Genomic DNA, 20,583 nt, shown 5'->3' on the forward strand with positions numbered 1-20,583 from the left:
AGCTGATACTTTTGAAGCTCCTTCTTCTTTCGGCTTTTCCCAGTTAGGGGTTGCCACAGTGGATCACCTGTCTGCTCATGATTGGCAGTCGAGTTTTTATGGTGTCGAGTTGACAGCCTGGCACCCAACCTTCCACAGAAGACATACACATGTACACACTCACACCTGGGGCCAATTTAGAGTGTCCAATCCACTTACAGCATGTCTTTGGGATGTGGGAGGAGACCAGAGCTCCTGGAGGAAACCCACGTGACCACAGGGAGGACATGCAGACTCTGCACAGAATACACCCCAGCCGAGGATCGAACTGGAGAGCCTCTTGCTGTGAGGCAGCAACACTAACCGCTGCACCTCCGCGGCCGCCCTAAGGCGGATACTTTTGAAACTGAATAACAGGTATTTGATTACATAATAACTAAAGTTTAGTCATGTACCCAGTAAATCCAGGAGATTAAAACTGTCATTGGATCTGTATCCTGCACATATTTATGAAGATTTCTGTTAAAAAATGAAGAATAGGGTTGTTGCTAGAGATGACCTCCCACCTGAATAATCAAAAGTAGTGATACTCATACAATTGCTTACTTAGTAACATTTATCAACAGCAAACACTTTCATAGGTGTTTATTAGGCTAACAACCACAAGGGCCTTTTTAAGCCTAGCCATACATCCCACATCTCTGACAAGTTCTGATACCCTTGATACGTGTATAAGTGTAAGCATGGGTCTAGGAAATGAACCATTTACAGGTTACCTGTTTGCAACAGAGACATTGGTGCCAAACCAGGGATGAATTTCCAGTTTCCCATCCAGTTGTCCAAGTTGCACTTGAATTGGATTAGGGAGGAACTGTGCTTCACAGGATGGGGGAGCCTGTTCCATAGACAGAGTAGTCGTTGGGATACATACCTATCACTCCAGCAGGTCCTATTTAGATCACAGGCAAGGTTTAAGTCTTTAGAACGGGTAATTCTGGTACTGTTTTTTTTGTAGATATGCAGGAGGTCCATCAGAGTGGAGTTTGACAATGCCCTGTATGCCAGGTATAGATCTCCCCTCAAAAGCCTGTAGGAGACAGAATACAGGGATAATGCCTTGAGGTGGTCTGCAGAGGACATATTAATTTCCAGTTTCCCATCCAGTTGTCCAAGTTGCACTTGAATTGGATTAGGGAGGAACTGTGCTTCACAGGATGGGGGAGCCTGTTCCATAGACAGAGTAGTCGTTGGGATACATACCTATCACTCCAGCAGGTCCTATTTAGATCACAGGCAAGGTTTAAGTCTTTAGAACGGGTAATTCTGGTACTGTTTTTTTTGTAGATATGCAGGAGGTCCATCAGAGTGGAGTTTGACAATGCCCTGTATGCCAGGTATAGATCTCCCCTCAAAAGCCTGTAGGAGACAGAATACAGGGATAATGCCTTGAGGTGGTCTGCAGAGGACATATTTCTTATGCCCTGTATTCTTTTAGTGAGGACGTTCCAGTTGTTGGATATGCCTGGTTAGGTACATACCAAAGGGGGCATTGTACTCAATGATAGGTCTGATGAATGCAGACTACAATGGAACAATGACTTCCTTGGACTTAGATGCCATACCTTTATTTATAAGTTTTGCAACATAGAATGATTTCCTCACCACTGTAGACACATGATGATCCAAGGCTAGATTATTACCTATGTGTGTCCTTAAGTCCCTGACTACTGGGTCAACTCTAAGGGTTAGGTTGTCAATATGATAGTTACCAGAGATGGATGACTTCCCAAAGGATACTATTATGCATTTCTTGGCATTTAGTTTTAGTCCATGACTCTGACACCAGTTGTTTGTCTGTGTCAGACCCTCCTGGAAAATATTTGTGTCAGTGTGAGATTCAATGACAGCTCCTAATTTGCAGTCCTCTGCAAATTTAGTCAGCCAGAGACCGCTGACATTGGCCTTTACTTCTGAGAAGTAAATGCCAAAAAGGAGCCATCCAAGGACTTATCCCTGAGGGACTCCACTTGTGACTGGCCTTTTTGTAGAGGTGGACTCTCCAATTTTAACTTCCTGGGTCCTGTCTTTGAGCCAGTTGGCTATCCGCTGGGTGACATACAGGTTTGTTCCTAACCTCTTGAGTTTGTCAGCAGTGCCAGAGTGTGGTATTGTGTCAAATGCCTTGGCCAGGTCAAGGTAGGCAGTGTGAATGATTTTGCCCTCATCCATTGCTTTGGTGACCTTCTCAAAGAAGTTCACCAGGTTGGGTAGGCATGATATGCCCTTGATAAAACCAAACTGTGTTGGGTCCAGTGTCTGGAGGTTTACTATATCTCTTTGATCATCTCCGTGATAATTCTTTCCATGGCTTTACATATAAGACTAGTGAGACTTATGGGTCTGTAGTTTCCTGGGTCTGTAGATGGCCCACCTTTGTGCTATAAAGCCATACTCCTAATTTGTTGAAAAGAAATACTTTTGTCCCTTTGCATGGGGGCGGAGGTATAGTACATCATTTTGACTAATTTTAGTCCTTTTACCTTTAGAGCAGAGTTTTTGGAAATGTGAGTCCTTAAGTAACTACTTAATTTCTTAAGTCCCATCTCAGTTTCTAGTAAGGGGCATGAGAGTAAAGTAGCCGTAATGGATGTCTCTGAAGAGTTCTGCACATTGTAAGCATCTATCCAGCCATTTGACGTTGTCAGCCTTTGAATGACAGCTGTGACTTGGCTGAGAAATCTATCTGTAGTATATTAAAGTGATTTGGCAACTTTTTTGAGCTTACGTTTGCACCATGACGTGCTGTGCAAAAACTGCTGTACGGCATCTCAAATCATTAAGGAACATCTTTTTACTTTACTTTGGAGGAGAAATCCAAGTTTAAAAAGTCTGTTTTTTCATACACTGATGTCACTGAGGAAAACACTCAACTTTAACCGTAGTGGCACTAGTGCAGTAAAATGTGTATTGCATCTGTAGACTTTAATGGGTGAACCACCACACATGCACAGAAGTAATAAATGTTACCCCAAGGGTAACATCATGCTAAGAAACACCAAGTTAATTTGGGCCTTGGTTCAATAAAAAGTTTACAAAGCTCTTTATTTAAAACAGCTCAAATAAATAAGTACAGACAAGTGGAAAAATGCCTCACCTCTCTTAACCCTTCAAATGCCGCTCTGCATTTACTAACATTGGAAAATCACCAAGTGTAAAATACTAGCCTTTTGCATTAGTTTTGTGTGTATCTCCTTGTATGTAGCTGTTAGCCTTGTAAAGTGTCTTCTGCTGTATTCATAAACATAGTGCACATTTCCATACATGGGACTTGCTCTGTGAAGTATTTACTGTGTTATTACTGTGATTTATAGGTAGACCCTAGTCATATCGATGGGATAATGCCCCCGAACAATCAGTATCTAAAGTATTCTTAAGACTCCCTATCTAACCTCTTTCTCATTACAGTTTTTCATAACAATGTGATGAAATACTGCTGTGGTAGTAGGATTCTTCATTGTGCAGATTACTCAAGATTTCACCATGTTTCAGCATCCTTTCACCTCTCCACGGTATGCCTCCGACTTTCCATCACTGTACATATGACTAAAAATGTATTCCTTGCAAAAAAACAAGAATGTATACCAAACAGCTGTAATAAACCAAACGAGTGCCTTGAGTAAGTCATCCTTCGAACCACTCACCCCCCCCCCCCCATTAACACCTTGGCCTAATTTTGAATAATCAACTGAAATGGATATACTTTCTAATACTAATACACTTATAATAAACTTGGTCAGTCTTTCAACTGATGAATGTTCTTTCTCCACATTTTACTATATATTGCTATTATTTTCAAATGCCTACAACTGCTTTGTGCCATAGAATGGAATGTCTTATAAAAAGGATAGCAATTTTTGTCATTGGGCATTGTTCTAGAATACACCATTGTACTTATGTCAGGATTCTCTCTTGGGTTTGAGTAAATCTTAATTTAAATGTGGTTGCGTCTTCATTTGCCCACAAGGTGCTTTCTGCACTAAAATATTCAGCTATCTCTAATGTTAAGTGGTACATCCTAGCATGTAGCCTTATAAACCATTGCTGTCCAACCATATGCTAACTGTTGTTGCACTAAATAGGTTTCACAACTTGTGCTTTTCAGTATTTGCAAGTGGTCTATGAAACAGACCCAGCTGTTAGTGTGATGCAAGCAGTCTTCCTGTAGTAGTAAGTTAAATTTCATGTAAAAACCCATTTAGGAAGACTGTTTGCATCACAACAACAGCTAGATAGATATGAAGCGGTAATGTCACATGACTTTATCATCCTCATTACTTTATTTCATAGTTCGGCATGAGAGGGATAAGGTTCACAGTGACCTAAATCCTTATAGGGACAGTTTGCCATCTAATGTGCAAGTCAGTACTGTGAACTCTGTCTTGTATGTCAGATTTATTGGGGGAATGTTTTATGCACAATTCGAAAATGCCCTTACTGCTTTGACAGGACTATCGAGTAACACTGGTTACCATTTAGTTTACTGGCTTGGGGGCATTTAAAGTCTGATCCGATATGCAAGCATCATAGATCTGGAGTGTTGAATCCACACATTCAGCCCACTAGGATGAAGATGTCCATGTAGTGTGAGATGAAGTGAGAGATGAAGACGAGTGTTGCACAGAGGAATAAAACTCCCTCTGTGGCTGTTTGGATGACCTCCATCTGGCTCATGCTGCATGGGGGGATGAGTAGGCTTTCTGATATGTAGAGGAGTGCTTATGATTGGCAGACAGAAGAGTGGAAGGCATATTAAGAAAAATTATGCTTATTACTTCTTCCCGTCTACTTATAGCTGTGATTTTATCTTCCTTTTCTGCACTCCAACAGTAAATATTCACCCTTTGTTTAAATGTATTTACCTGATCTGCTCTAATACTAACTTCTCCCTATTTGTGTACATTTGCCCTACTTCCCTGTATTATAAATAATAATTTATGTTCTCTTTCTATGTAAATTCTTAATTCTTTGTATAGTCTGACTAAAGTTCCTTGTGCATATTGTAAATAAAGTAATCTTTAGCCCTTTTTTTCCTGAAATGCCCATTCAAATTCTAAATATTGATACAATTTACTTTTCTTAGTCTGACAAGTCTATATTTAGTTACTGTGCTGTTACTATCTGTGCTTTTTTTTTTTATAAATATAATGCTCCTCATAGCCTGTCACTGGCTTCTGGCTATATTCTCACACACCTCATCCATTCTCCCCTTGATAGCTCCATCGCTCCTGCCAGCCAAGACCCACCTATCCCTTTGTCAGGTAAGCCTGCTGACTTCTTGAGGATTTGGCCTTACTGTGCAAATCCTAGAGCTGGCAAACAATGACCCTTTTAGAGAGCTGTGAACCAGTTTCTGGGCGGGAGGGGTTACAATCACTCTGTGACAATAGCTAGTCATTCTTGTTACCAGGATGACTGATATGCAGTCTTATCAGTATGACTGTGACTCCCGTTTGCGTAACTGTTGAGCTGCAGGGCTCCTGGTCTCCATCAAAGGTCTCTGTACTCTCCCACCCGGTTAGGAGAGCTGTCCATTAACCACTTCATCCTAGTCCCCTAGTTGGCACTAACTATGTCCCTAGATCTACTACACCTTATTTTTTGTAGAAATGTACCCTCCACATATGTTTGTCATATGGGGATGAATGTACATCACTCTCTCTGCATGTATGTTTGTAAGCTTTCCATTGCATTTATTGCCCATATATCTTGAGTGTGCTATAGCTACCTCCTACTTCAGTGCTGATATACTATGTTTATACTGAGTTGTATTCATGCATTTTTCCTTAGGCCTTCACAGAAAACTCTCTCTCTGCCTGTTTAGACCCTGCTGATAAATGAGTGAGTAAGTAATAATGCATATTCATGACTTTTCTGATTATTCCTGGCCAAGTCAAGAATGTATCCACAATGATTAATATGTGCTATTTAAGTGATATGTAATTAATTGCAATTAAAAATTCAGTGTCCCAGAACACTGCATTCCCATTTAAGCACACTACAGCATTTGCAAACACACAGTGTAGTTTTTTATGCAAGGGGGTAAGCCTCTAACACCCACAACCTTTTTATATGCATCAACCCCAGGGGGATGCAAAATTGAAGAAGACAGAAAAGATAAAAAAAAAAAAAAAAAAACAGTAAACTAATCATTTCCTTCTTCTTTGATTCCTGGTAACTTAGCTAGTTCTGACATTTTGAAATGTCTGCGACAGGAAACCAGCGATCTTCCAGCAGTGCCACTTGGTCATATAGCTGAGAAACAGTATTTTTATCTGTCAAGAATGGTAACTTAAGAAGGGATTCTAAGTAGTAGGTGGACAGATATTGTGGAAAATATAGCCTGATTACAGCCCAGTAAATTATAAATGGTTCTGGTTTTTGACATGTCACAGGATCCTGCCTGAAATAGCTTAGTTTTACAAGATGAAGTCCGCGGCTAAATTGCCTTCATAAAGAATATCTAGTGTTTTCTACAAATACAGTTAAAATTAAGCATGTCAGTCTTTTTTCCCATTCAGAGCCCCAACTCTGAATTCACTGACAAACCAACAAGTTATCTTCCTGAAGAAGCAGAAAATACATTTCTTGTTAAGGGGGCAAGTCCCCTTACACCCTCACAAGAGTAACTTCATTCCCTCTTCCCTCCCTTACTTTCATGTTCTGCATCCATGGTCAGAAAACCAAGAGGAAAATAAAAAAATAACCAAAAAGAGGACAACATTTAAAGGGAGAAAAGGTGCTGTTGTTGCTCCATCAAAATAATGGGAAATATTTTGGGGAAATCATAAAATTGATGAGTTGAAGTTTGCAATGTAGCACTTCAGTGACATTTGTGAAAACCATAATAGGTAAACAAATATATTTCACTACTTTGTTTTGTATGTTTCTGCTTTAGCCTTTTAAATTCCATCTTTGTGCAGTTAATATACAGGGGATATAAAAATTGTACACACCCCTGTTAAAATGCTAGGTTTTTGTGATATAAAAAAAATGAGACCACAATAAATCATTTGAAAACTTTTCCCACCTTTAATGTGACCTATAACCTGTACAATTCAATTGAAAAACAAACAAATCTGTTAGGGGAAAAAAATATATAAAATAAATAATGTACAATAAGCTGGTTGCATAAGTGTGCACACCCTTAAACTAATACTTTTTTGAAGCACCTTTTGATTTAATTACATCATTCAATCTTCTTGGGTAAGAGTCTATCAGCATGGCACATCTTGACTTGCCAATGTTTGCCCAATCTTCCTTGCAAAAGTGCTCCAAATCTGTCAGATTGCGAGGGCATCTCTTGTGCACAGCCGTCTTCGGGTCACCCCACAGATTTTCTATTGGGTTTAGGTGTGGGCTCTGGCTGGGCCATTCCAAAACTTTAATTTTCTTTTGGTGAAGCTATTCTTTTGTTGATCTGGATGTATGCTTAGGGTCATTGTCATGTTGAAAGGTGAAATTCCTCTTCATCTTTAGCTTTCTAGCAAATGCCTGAAGGTTTTGGGCCAAAATGACTGGTATCAACCCCAAAGCATGATGCTTTACCGTGGGGATGGTGTTCTTTCGGAGATGCAAGGTGGTGTTTTTGCGCCAAACATACCTTTTGGAATTGTGGCCAGAAAGTTCAACCTTGGTCTCATCAGACCATAACACATTTTCTCACATGCTTTTGGGAGACTTGATGTATTGTTTTGCAAATTTTAGCTGAGCCTGGATGTTTTCTGTGTAAGAAAAGGCTTCCATCTTGCAACCCTACCCCATAGCCCAGACATATAGAGAGTACTGGAGATTGTTGTCACATGTAGTACACAACCAGTACTTGCCAGAAATTCCTGCAGTTCCTTCGGTGTTGCTGTAGGTCTCTTGGCAGCCTCCCTGGAATAGTTTTTGTCTTGTCTTTTCATCAATTTTGGAGTGATTTCTAGTTCTTTGCAACGTCATTGTTGTCCCATATTTTCTCCACTTTATGATGACGGTCTTCACTGTGTTCCATGGTATATCCAATGCTGTGGAAAATGTTTTGTACCCTTCTCCTGACTGATGCCTTTAATCAGTGAGATCCCTTTGATGCTTTGTAAGCTTTCTGCGAACCATGGCTTTTGTTGTAGTAGGCAACTGAGTAAATGTCAGGAAAACCCCACTAGGACAGCTGAACTTTATTTGAAGTTAATCAAAGACTCTTTAATTGATGGTAGGAGTGTACCCAAGAAGACTGAATGCATAATTAAATCTAAAGATGCTTCAACAAAGTATTAGTTTAAGGGTATGCACACTTATGCAACCAGCGTATTGTACATTTATATTATTTCTTGTGAAATCATTTCTTAGAGTTAATTTTAGAAAGGAAGCATTCTTCTCCTGAGAATGTTTCCCTGTCTGCAGCACTGATGTTTTGTGAGACTTGCTGAAGATTATTATGCACCAGTTTTAGACAATCTGATGATCGCAAGTAATCAATATCATATTCCTTAACGAGATTTTCTTTCCCTTGTCTTGCTTGTTTCTACTAGGATGCAGTGTAGGAGCTTGTGGCAGTCTTGTCTCTCCAATTCTTGCAGGATTAGCTATATCTGGGGGACTCCTGATTTGCTTTGGAAACCAGTCTGTCGGGTGCTATGTAAACAAGCAATGAGACAAGAAGTTGCACCTTCCCATATAGAGGATTGTTCAGTCTAACTGTATTTCTTGAAGTTCCATTCCCTTTATTTATTTATTTATCTCATTTTGGTCATCGGGTAAGCCATTGTGGTTCAGGAACTTTTTTGAAGATGGTCCAGAGTGTGTAACTCCATGTCCCTTACACAATGTAGTATCAAAAAGATATGGCAGAGTTGTTACAGAACATTTGATCAAGCACAGCAAAAAGGGCAGCAGGTGTAATCACCTGCATTATATACAAGTGTAAGGAAGGTACTAGATAAATACATATACAGCTATATTGAAGGCAATGGAGAAGGTTTGCTGGTATGTAAGCATAAATAATTGAACTGTACAAAAAAGGTAATAGGTGAAGGCCTGCGGGTTTCACTTTATAATCCCGAAATACTGAAATATTGAAATTCAATATCCCAAGACTGTAAAGCTGAAAACTGTAAAATCCAAAACCTTAAAAGCAAGAAATTCAAATTTGTGACTACCCACATAAACACTACACACACAAACACACATACACCTTCCTCCCTACACTATAATCCAACAAACCACACACAAACACAGCAAAAGAAACACAACCACTAAACCTATATATAAGCAGGGGGGGTAGGCACCCCCACACCCCCCCTCACTTATATATGCTAACTCTGAGGTCGCACTAAAAACACAAACACACAAAAACCACCACTACATACTCTACACTCCCCTGGCACAAACACACATCACATACGTACAAATACCACCACTCGCAACACTTACACTCTTAACTACCTATCCCAACCCACACCTGAAAACTCCAAACACACTCACACACACTAAAACCCTTACCCAAAACCCCTAGTAAAGCATCACTTGCCTGAATCTCCATCTACATCCACATCCACACCGCGGATTTGAAATTTTTGCATTTGTCATTTCCACAAGTGCAGTTTTGACACTTTGGTCTTGAGCTACTGACATTCGATCTTTCAGTAGCTTGAGATTCTGAAGTGTAACCGGCAGGAGAGATGGAGAGTTCAACTGGACTGACATTTTTCATAGTTTAAGGACTGACAGTAGGTAGGTAGTTAGGGAGTTAGAAAGTTACTGGGATTGGGTAGGCGGAAAGTAAAATCGTAAGTGGCTTAACTGAAAGTGGTCAGCATAATATTGTAGGTCAGAGATTCTTAATTAGAGAGAATATAGGTTGTTTTATGGACCAGATCAGTAGATATTACAATGCAGTGCCTATTCATGCCAACCCAAAGCAAATGAAGTTATGACTGTTGCACTTATTTTTTTATTCCACATATGAGCTTTGAGCAAAGTGATTAAAAGGTGTTGCAATGTGTGCGTGAAGGAGTATTTTGGGTTTTGAGTTCCAGACATATGGATGGCTGTTCCAAAAACTTTATCCCTAAATGTGTTTTATTTGTCATTGTTTCCTGTAGGTGCAACTGTCCCAAGTATATCAGTTGGAGCAGAATGTATCTGAAGGTGACACTTCATGGGTTTCTGTGGGGTTTATTGTTCAGAAGCCTTCACTTCAGAATTTGTGGCATCAGCTATATGCCTCCCCTCCAATGTTTTGAGAATGAAAGTAGATAGCCATCCAGTCTTAACTTCTTGTGTGATCCTTTAAGGAATGAAATCTGTTTCTGAACCTGGTCACTGAATATGAAGAAACCAAACTGTTGTGCTAATGACATTTATAATATTTTCACGAATTTCACAGTTTTGAGCATGTCAAACAGTAGTTTCTTGTTCATATTTTTGACCTCTTTTCAATGGTCTTCTGTTTCAGTCATTTTTTTCCTTTGTTAATGGCCTTTCCATGTTTGCTGTTTAGGTGGTACCCCTCAAAGGAAAAAACTTTCAGCAGCTGGCTTAGATGGCTTTCTAGGTTTACCAGATGAAAAACCAGCAAACACTGTGGAAAAGTCAAGCCCAAAGAAAATCACCACTGTGGGGAAACCAGAGACACCAGACAGAATTTCCTGGATAACAGATAATGGTCACTTGGACAAGAACACAGGTGGGTCATGTTAGGATGTATACCAGTATTAATGTACTACAGTAAGTCTGAAGTTATGCTTTTTATGTAGAATTACTCAGGCCACAAATATAAAAATCCATTCCTTTTAGTTTCCATTTGGAACTGGAGGGTTCTCTTCTAAAATAGACATTTTCTCCAAGCTTGAGATAACGTCAAGAAAATATAACCTTTTGGGTAGTTAGTGAGAGCCCTTTGTGGAGGTCAGAAGGTTTTTGGGAATTATGAAATGGGTTTTCCACTTGTAAAGGTAGAGCAGTTGCAGAATTATTTGTGTTCATAGTAAGAGTCTTGGTCGCAGGGCTTAGTTAGCAGAGTCTTGTATTACCAACTGACAGCACTTCTGTGGTGCAATATTCGTCAGCTGTTTGAATGAAACCAGTCTTGACTTGCTTTGACCTTTCAGTGGTAAAAACTGATATAATTAAATTATTTTTTATAGTTCAGTCTTATCTAGAAGTCACAAATACTTTTGTCATACTTTTCATTGTTAATGTCTTTTGCTGCCAGTAACAAGGTCTGCATTTTTGATTCACAGACACAGAAGGCCACTGCTTTCTGAGAGTGGTATCAGGATTTTATCGGTCATCAGTTACAGGGAGTGTTTTATATATGCTTTCAAAGCAACAACAGTTAAACTTCAGATGTGAATGTTCCAACTGCTGGTGTCTACTTTAATAGGGAGTTTGTATTCCTTAATCTGTAAAGAGAAGTATCTCCTTCATTAAATGTAATGTGTAGCTGTTCATCATTCCCATTGCTGTAGTACCTTGCCTGAGGCACAACAATCAGCCAGCTTCCAAAAGCTATGGCTCCCTTTCACTGCTGATTGGGCAACCATGTGGAGGGAATATCAGTGGTCAGAGTAAAAGATCTTCAGTACTTTACTGCTGCCTCTTGAAGAAGCAGCTTAGAGACTTCACAAGAGCAGCAGCAGATGCCAGCCTTCAGCTTCATTTTGCCAGATAAATCCCCTTTAGGGAACTACAGAATGTTTGTCATTCAAATATAGAAAAAAATGCTGTTTATTTTATTTACCTTTTCAACAGGATGTTCCTTTAAGAAACATAGTATATTTCTAATGTCTGAAGTTTCCCGTCAATGACCGCTATATTTAGCTTTGACTGATATTGGGGATATTTTTCTGAGAAAGCGTATTGCTCATTTAAACTTTATGTATTAAACTTTAGTGTTTGGAAGTGTTTTATTTGGGCAGGGACTTCTGTGGGTTATGTATGTATTCACACTGTGACAAAATTACCTGTCATTTTGAATTTTCTTTCTGAGGGGTTTCTGACAGGAACTTAGTGTGCTTCCTATGCCTTGCATGGTTTAGGGGACTCTGTAGGTGTGTGAAAGTGTACGTGTGCTGCTTGTGGACACTACTTGACAACTTAACCAGCCCTTTCTAGCAGTTCTTACTGCATATGAAGCACCTCATCAGTCACAGCATGGATACTTCTCCCACTCCTGCTGGTTCAAGAAAGAAAAAAACAACTTACCAAAGAGCCCTTGCTTAGTCTGCAGGCACAGTGTTCACCTGAGCCTATGGTGGGTGACTCTGTAATGGCCAGTAGACATTACTCAGACCACTCACTCAATCACTCACTTCTCTGGCTTCCTCTGGTGTAGTCTTTTCAGCCACCATGAACAGAGGATCACTGTCCAAACCAGGCATGGGAGAACCTTCTTTCCTAGGGAACATGAACACACCAAGGGATGTGGCCAGGTGAAGAGACCTTTTTATAGGGCATAAATGTTACATATTATTCATCAGAAGACATGGTGTCTATTAGAAAAGATGATTTTCTTTAGCTAAAAATTTGTTCCAAGACAGTTAATCCTGATACCCAGTGCATAGTACTTGTAAATTAGTTCAGCAGAAACATTCCTGAGAAAGACATGCCAGATAATTATGACAAAGACAGGGACAGGCTTCTGCTGTAGATTATGAAGCCCAAACCTCAGATTCAGAGGAAACTTGGCACTCACAATCTCCTATGCAAGAATTTTCCTTTTCTCAAACTATAGCAGGATGAATGAGGTTTTTATATGGGAACAAATGGGTGTTCCCGTGAATTGAGGAGCTATTATATGTTACAAGGGGATATGCATCATTCTACACATACTCCTCTGCTGTTGCCAGCCTTGGCTGATGTATTAACACTGCTTGCAGCAGCCCTGACATATAACCTTTAGTCCTCAAAAAAGCAGATAGGCTTTATAAAGTTTTTCAAACTAACAGGCATTTTGGGTTTGATCCTGTAGCCATTTGCACATCTTTGTCAACTGAGAATAGGTTCTTGGTGTTCTCCACCTCTTCCCATATAGGCAAGGAGGAGAATATTTTTGAGTTGCAGTTTTGAGAAGATATGCCTGGGTACATAATCAAAAGTTTTCTGATGAGGTAAAGTCTGAAATATTGAATTCAGCTTTAGATAAGGAGGTTTTATTTGGTGCATCTGCTACTCATATCCTTAAACAATTTGATGAAAGAAGAAAATTAATTCAGTGAGTTTCCAAGATTTTTAGTCCCTCCATTACAAATCGGTTACATCCTCTTTCTCTATAAGAAACAAAACAAACAAATCTCTGCCTTTTCAAACCAAACAAGAAAATAAAAAAAGGAAGATTTTCAAACCAAGCCAGGAAATAAAAAAAAAAAGGAAGATCAGATCAAAAACAAGAAATAACCAAAAAATTGATATCCAAAGATATGTTACACACTGGGTTTATTTTCTCAATCCAAGACGGGCTTTGCTAAGGCCATGTTCCAGAGGCTCCTGGATCTATATCCCCCATCCTGCAAGGATGGGATAGGCTTTGGTAATCAACCCATAAACATAAAGGCTACCACAGCAGTGATAGTGATGACCATAGTGCAGTTGTATAAGTTGCACTTACCCATAACAGTCATTCAGATTCTTTACTGCTACAGTAGCCACATCTAACTTCCTTCCCTCTGTTTTCCTGTACATAGTTGCTTATTTGAATATAAATTTTTTGGTTATTTCTTGTTTTTGTAGTTCAGGATGAATATGTTCCTTGTTAATGTTTGGGTAAGAAAGTCTTGAAGATTTTTCACTTGACTGCTAATCTTCCTCCACAGGACTGCCCGATCAGCAGTCAGAGTGAAAGTGTGGGAGGGAGCCAGAGCTTTTGGGAGCTGGTCAGTTGTTATGTTCGGCAAGACACCAACCTATAAAGGTTACTGCAGCGGTAAGGAGGAATTCTAACATCTACTGTTAAGGGTAAGTGCAACTTACACAACTGTGTTTTCAGAGACTAGAATGAATGTCTCGTATGGATGAAATTATTTTTCCTAATCATTTAAAACATTAGGTGGGGGAATAAAAAGTTTTGTAGGCTTGGTATAATAGTTGCATTCTGTTTATGTTGATAGAGAGTCTAAAGGTTATTAAAAAAGATGTCACATGACTGCTGCAAAAGTGTTTTACAAAAACATTATTTCCTCTTTACTGAATGTCGGTAACTTAGCACTTGTTGGATTTTAACTTATTTAACTGTCCACTGCCAGTCTTCCTGTACTCTGAATGTAATTTTTCTACTATAAGAAAGTACGCTTGTATATTATAAAACGAAAGCAATTCATTTTCCTCTGAGCAGGATAAAACTGCAATGCATGCAGGAAGCAGCCCTGATATTACAGAAAAACTGAAAGTATAAGCTAAGACATAAATGTCTACATGCCTCTGTTAAAAAATAAAGGACCTAGTTTTGTATATTTTTATAAATAAATGACAGTTATGTGTGATTAAACAAATGCAATTTATTATTTTATTTATTTGTTATTTATGTTGCGTATTTTAATTTGTAAACTGATGTGAAGTGCTGATATCACTGGGCCATTTTCAGGCACATCCTGGGCATACAGTGAAGTAAAAACATAAGTCCATTAATTGCAAAAGAGAACACAATGTCCATGTAAAATTTAACTGTTGAAGGTAGCCTGTCATTTTGTCAGTGGCAGTTTCTATGAATGCAGAGTGAAAATGTTTTGCTGAAAACACTTTCAGTAATAGTGGAGAATCCCCTTTTCTACACTGTAGTCTGAACTCTGATTAGGTATGTTTAATTTCAGTGGGTGTGGTGGCGCCCCTCATATGGCAAAGCATTTTGCTTTGTTTGTGCATGTATTGACACGATTCCCTGTTGAATACAGGCAAAATGTAAAGTACAACTTGTATAGAAGTTGTAATAATACATTATGAGTAAATGTATACACAAAAAAGAATAAGTTTGCAGTAGAGATGAAGGATGGAGTGGAAGAGGAGACAAATGTTTTTTTCTCATTCCTCCACTTTTTACTCTCTTCTCTGTTTTACTTCTTTTTCCAACACTTCTCTTTGTTAGAAAATAACTAAATCTATCTGTGAAATTTAGGAAATTATGGTTTTAGGGGATGGATTAATATGTATTGCAAGGAATGTCTCATGTTACTTTCCTATTTCTAAAGCATTTATGGCTTACAATATTTTTTAGACGTTTTTCGAGTTGTGAGAAAATGTGGGATATCAGCTGATTGCTGTGAGATGGAAGGAGGAGACTCCCAAATCAGAGTTCCATTACTGAAAACCTATGGTCTGCACAGTGGACTTTGGGGTTTTTGTTGATGGTTGGAGGGAAGTAGGAATCCTAGGTCATTGTTAGAGGTTTGTGGAGTAAGATGATTAGCAAAGAACTGGAATGAGTTTTTCCTGGACTGCTTATAGATTAATGAACCAAGATGAGGTATGGGTCTTTCTTTAGTTAAGTACAGAACAGTGGGTGCTGTCTTGTGGGGATTACAGCATTGAATCTTCATGCTGTTACACACAGATTGAAGGGAAGAGTGTTTCTTTTTGGATGCTGCTGAAATGTTGGGATGGCTGTATTCTGACTGGGAAAGTAGCATCCTTTTCCCAGTGTAAGATCTTTTTTGCCCAGAGTAGTCTTCTAATAATTTTTGATTATGTAATCTGTATTTGTGCTGAAAAGTTTAAGATTGTGGTTCTTTGGTAACCGAAAAGACAGATGATGCACCGTGAAATGCCTTTTTGGCATAAAATCCTTAAGTCAAAGTAGGCATTAAGTACTTGATTATGCTTTGATAGTGAGTGAAGTACAAGAGCGTGATCGACAAGGTCAAATGCTTAAGTAAGGTGAGTAAACACTAACCCAGTTAATTAGTCTTTGTTCATTTTTGTAGGGCATCTTCTATAAATGTATACGGTGTTATAGTGTTTATGTACAACTAAAATCCATCTTAGTGTTTTGATAAAACTTATACTTTTGAGTATGTTCTGTGAGGTGGGAAAATACTAGCTTTTCATAGGTTCATAGGTTGGTACTAGGCTATCGGCCCTAGGGCCTATGCAAGCCTAGCCATAACAATTCCCAATTCCCAGGATATTTCTTCCCACAATATTTACTTCTCTGGGCTCCTGTCTAGCAGGGTGACTGACATGATCCCCAGGGTGAATTTCCTATCTCCCATCCAATCATCAAGGTTCCCACAGTTGGTAGAATAGAAATTGGTCTAAAGTTATTGGCTCTAGCTGGATTGTTAATTTTCTAGTTCTGGCTTTATATTAGCTTGCATTCAGACTTCAGGCATAGAGCTTTTGTTGAGCCCAAGGTTATAGAAGTTCATAGGTTCATAGGTTCATACTACGCTATCTGCCCTAGGGCATTTATAAGCCTAGCCAGAGTGTGTTTGGCTTTCGCCACCCATTTTAAATGAATTTTGCTATGCCCTTTTTCGAGGTTAGTATACTGTGCCTCTGTCTAACAGTGACACAGAAGTGATACCGGGTAAACCTCGATCTCCCATCCACTCATCAAGATTCGTCTTGAAGAGAGTCAATGAGGGACTCTGCCTAACCTGGACTGGGATTTTATTCCAGAGTGAAGGGAGCCTCTGGGTTATGAATCTGTCCCTCCAGCATGTCCTATTTATTTCAGTGCTGAGGTTCAAGTCTCTCGGCCGTAGCTCAATGGGATTTGGATTTTCTGAGGTGCAGCATGTCCATTAATTCCGGGTTGTACATGGCTTGTCAGGCACAGATCGCCTCTGAGCAGGCGGTATGCCACTGAGTAGAGCTGGAGTTTCTTTAACCGGGCAGCATGTGGCATCTGTTTGAGCCCTTTGATCCTCTTGGTGAGGTACTTTTGGGGTCTTTCCAGTTGCTGCAGGTGTCTGGTAAGGTACATCCCAAAAGGGGCATTGTACTCAATTATGGGCCTGATGAGGGATGAGTAAAGAGGCACGATGACCTCCCCTGATCTAGATGTGAATCCCTTCATGATTAGGAGGGCTATATAAAATGTTTTTCTAACCACTTTGGCGACGTGGTTTTCAAATGAGAGATTGCTATCAACTTGGGTCCCCAGGTCCCTAATTACTTCTTCCGTACTTAATGGTTTACCACCTGTGTGGTAATTTGTGGGCACTTTGTTTTTGCCAAAGGGGATGACTATACACTTTTTGGTGTTTAGCTTGAGGCCATGGCTCTGGCACCAGTTGTCTGTTTCTATGAGGCCCTTTTGTAGGATGCTTGTGTCGGCTGGAGAGTCGATTATGGCGCCTAGTTTGCAGTCATCTACGAACTTGGTCAGCCACAGTCCTTCCGTGTTGGCCTGTACCTCCGAGAAATATATATCGAACAAGGGAGGTCCCAGGACTGAGCCTTGTGGGATGCCACTTGTAACTGGTTTGGAGTCTGACATGGCTCCAGCAATTCTAACCATGTTGGTTCTGTCCTTGAGCCAGTTTGTAACCCATCTAGTGACATAGGGGTTTATATTTAAGCTGGTGAGCTTATCTATAATGCCCGAGTGGGGTATTGTATCGAAGGCTTTTGCGAGGTCCAGGTAGGCTATGTGGACCACCTTCCCCTTGTCAATGGCCTTGGTGACTGTTTCAAAGAAATCGACCAGGTTTAAGAGGCAGGATCTGCTCTTAATAAAGCCGAACTGGGTAGGATCCAGTGTTTGTAGGTCCCCAATATCTTTATTTATGAGGTCCATGATGATTCTTTCCATAGCTTTGCAGACCAAGCTAGTCAGGCTTATGGGGCGATAGTTTCCAGGATCCATTGAGGCACCACTTTGTGGAGAGGGACCACTGTTGCTGTACGCCACTCTTTGGGTACATATCCTGTAGTAAGGCTGAGACTGAACAGTAGTTTTATGTTTGGGTTTAGCTCTTCTTGGAGTTCATGCAGGACGCAGCCCGGGACACTGTCTGGTCCCATTGATGCTGTGTTTTTTGCTTTGGAGAGGGTGGCTCTTACCTGAGCATCTGAGATGTCAGGGGGGCAGCACTCTGCTGGGAGGAGAGGGGGGGAGAAGTTTGCACTGAACCTGTCAGCTAGGATGTTGGCAATGTCTGTGGGTTCAGTGTATTTTTTTGTCATTTTGGACTAATTCTGAGCATATCTGGGAATTCCCACCCGGGTTCCTAACATAACTAAAGAAAGCCTTGTGATTATCCTTAGTGTCTTGTGCAATTTTTCTCTCGAAGCTGGCCTTAGATGATTTTATGAGTGCCCGTAGTTTTTTGCTAATACTGTTCAGAGATGCCTTCCCTTTTTGGGATTTTGCTCTATCATGTAGTAGCTTCCTCCTGCTGTTGTATAGTTTGTTTATGGCTGGGGTCCACCAGACAGGACGCCTGCCTTTGGAGGATTGGGTCTTGATTTTATTTGGGATTGCATGATCCATGCATTCCTGAAGGTGTTCATAGAATGCGTTTATAAAGGATTCTGTGGTCTGGGCCGTATTTTCCACAGGCCCGGGGGCTTTAAAGGATTCCACCTCAGTTTTGAGGAGTGTGAAATTTGCTTTAGAGAAGTTTTTCACTGTGGTTTTCTGGGCAGGGGGTGGGGTCGGGATGTGAATACCAGTGAGATTAGTTTATGGTCTGATCTTACCAGTGAGGGATACACTTCTGGTCTGGAGCATAGAGTCCCCATGTTGGTGATGATCAGGTCCAGTATGTTTTCCCATCTTGTGGGAGTGGTAACAAGTTGTTCCATAGCATTTGAGTTTATAAATTCTAGGAACCTTTGGGCTAGGGTGTTGGAGCTAGAGTAATGCTCCTGGTCTATGTTTGGGTAGTTGAAGTCGCCCAATATAATGGTGTTTGGAGAGACCTTCATATTTTCCAGTGTTCTCAGGAAGGCCGAGTGGGGTTCCTGGGTTTGAGAGGGTGGTCTGTAGCAGGCTATAAACTGGAAGGCAGTTTTACCCACTGTTAGTTGCACATGGATAGTCTCTGATGCTTCGTGCTGTGCCACCAACCTGGAGGTGTGGGTATCTTTGACGAATATTGATACTCCCCCTCCTTTTGTGGTTCGGTCTAGTTTTGGGGCCGAAAAGCATGGTATGAGGTATAACCTGATAGTGCTGGGATGCTCTCGGGAGCCTTGAACCATGTTTCTGTTACTGCACAGATATCGATGTTCTCCATGCTAAGGAGAGTTTCGAGTGCGTGCATCTTGAGGTTTAGACTTCTGGCGTTGAGCAGCATTACTCTTAGTTTCTTATCCCTTGTGATACCTATGGAGGTGGGTTTGTTTTTTGAGCCTTGCCTAAAAACGGCACTATGGGGGTGGCAAGAGCCTTTGCCAATATCCGAAAACCCAGGGGTGACAGGTGCAAGCCATCCCTAGCGAAGCATTGTGGCTTGTCGAGCATGTCATCCCAGGCTGACAGGCATTGGATCCCCTTTGAATGACACCAATACTTAAGCCAATTGTTGAAATTGTTCATCTTGTCTTCATATTGTGACCTCATTCTTGGTGAGGGTAAGATGCTACTCAAGGTCAGGGTCATACCGGCCTGGGCTACATGCTCAAAGAGCTCCTCTATGTCTCTTTTCATGTAGTCCAGGGAGGTACGTCTCTGGTCATTCACACCAGCATGGACAATGACTGAGTCATATTTGTACTTGCCTTGGAGTGACCTGAGTGCTTGTGTTGTGGTGAATCCTAGCGCTCTACAGGCAGCTCACCGTGACCTTCTCCTTGTTTAGCCTGGTGAGTGGAACGTCAGTGTGCCTGACGATAGAGTCACCTATTACAAGTGTATCAGGTGTGTTGTTTAACCTTAAGGGCTGTGACTGTTCGGCACACTGGCTTTGTGAGCTATGTGTTGCACGTGTTTTGTTTTGGGGTAGCGGTTGCTTGGCTGTCTGCTTTGGAGGTCTCTGCTGCTTAGGCAGATTTTTATTTAGAGCCTCCGAGTATGTTTTTGTGTGTTTGTGTTTGGTTTGCTGTCGTGGTCAGTCTATGTGAGACTGGAATTGTAGTGAGTGTGGTTTCCTTCTCCTCCTGACTGGTTATGCCAGTACTGAGTTGAGAGAACTTAGCCTCCAGTTTGGCTATATGGTTGCATCTCTCACATGTGTTGGAATTTGTTGGGAGGAGGAGAGGGTTGTCTGTGTACATGAGGCAGTTGTAACATTGCCTCAAGATTCCCAGATTCACCAGCTGGACCGGAGAGAAGATTGACAACTGACCTTTGGACATGCTAGAATAGTATTGGGAATTCCTTTATAATTGAAAAAAAGGGCCAATGGGGAACAAGGTACGCAAGAGGAGTTTGTGAGGGTGTAGTGCTTTTAATTTTTTAGTGCTGACGTATATAATTGCTTTAGTGAGCAAGTGCCAGGCTTTAGAGTAGGAATAGGGTGTTTATTATGAGAACTAGATCAGTTCTAAGGGAAAAAGTGAAGAGCAGACTTTGTGGAGCCGAGAATTGTTTAAATCCAATTAAGCGGAGCTGCCCAATGCTGCGCTATGTGCAAAATCACGCCAAAGCGGGTTTTATACAGGGGGACTTGAAAGAGCTAGAAA

The 20,583-nt window shown here is 40.6% G+C and overlaps 1 protein-coding gene across 3 annotated transcripts in view; it reads left to right on the forward strand.

Annotated features, from left to right (window-relative positions):
• MICALL2 (MICAL like 2) overlaps positions 1-20,583 on the forward strand; it is a 976,695-nt gene that overhangs the window by 718,694 nt on the left and 237,418 nt on the right. For all 3 annotated transcript variants that reach the window (XM_044089760.1, XM_044089761.1, XM_044089762.1), the window contains one exon: positions 10,520-10,705. In XM_044089760.1, coding sequence (XP_043945695.1) covers positions 10,520-10,705 — 186 coding nt within the window. The remainder of the gene's footprint in view (positions 1-10,519; positions 10,706-20,583) is intronic.

This window comes from Protopterus annectens, chromosome 12.part0 (assembly GCF_019279795.1).
Source record: "Protopterus annectens isolate FY-2018-M chromosome 12.part0, PAN1.0, whole genome shotgun sequence".
In the NCBI taxonomy this organism is placed as follows: domain Eukaryota; kingdom Metazoa; phylum Chordata; order Ceratodontiformes; family Protopteridae; genus Protopterus; species Protopterus annectens.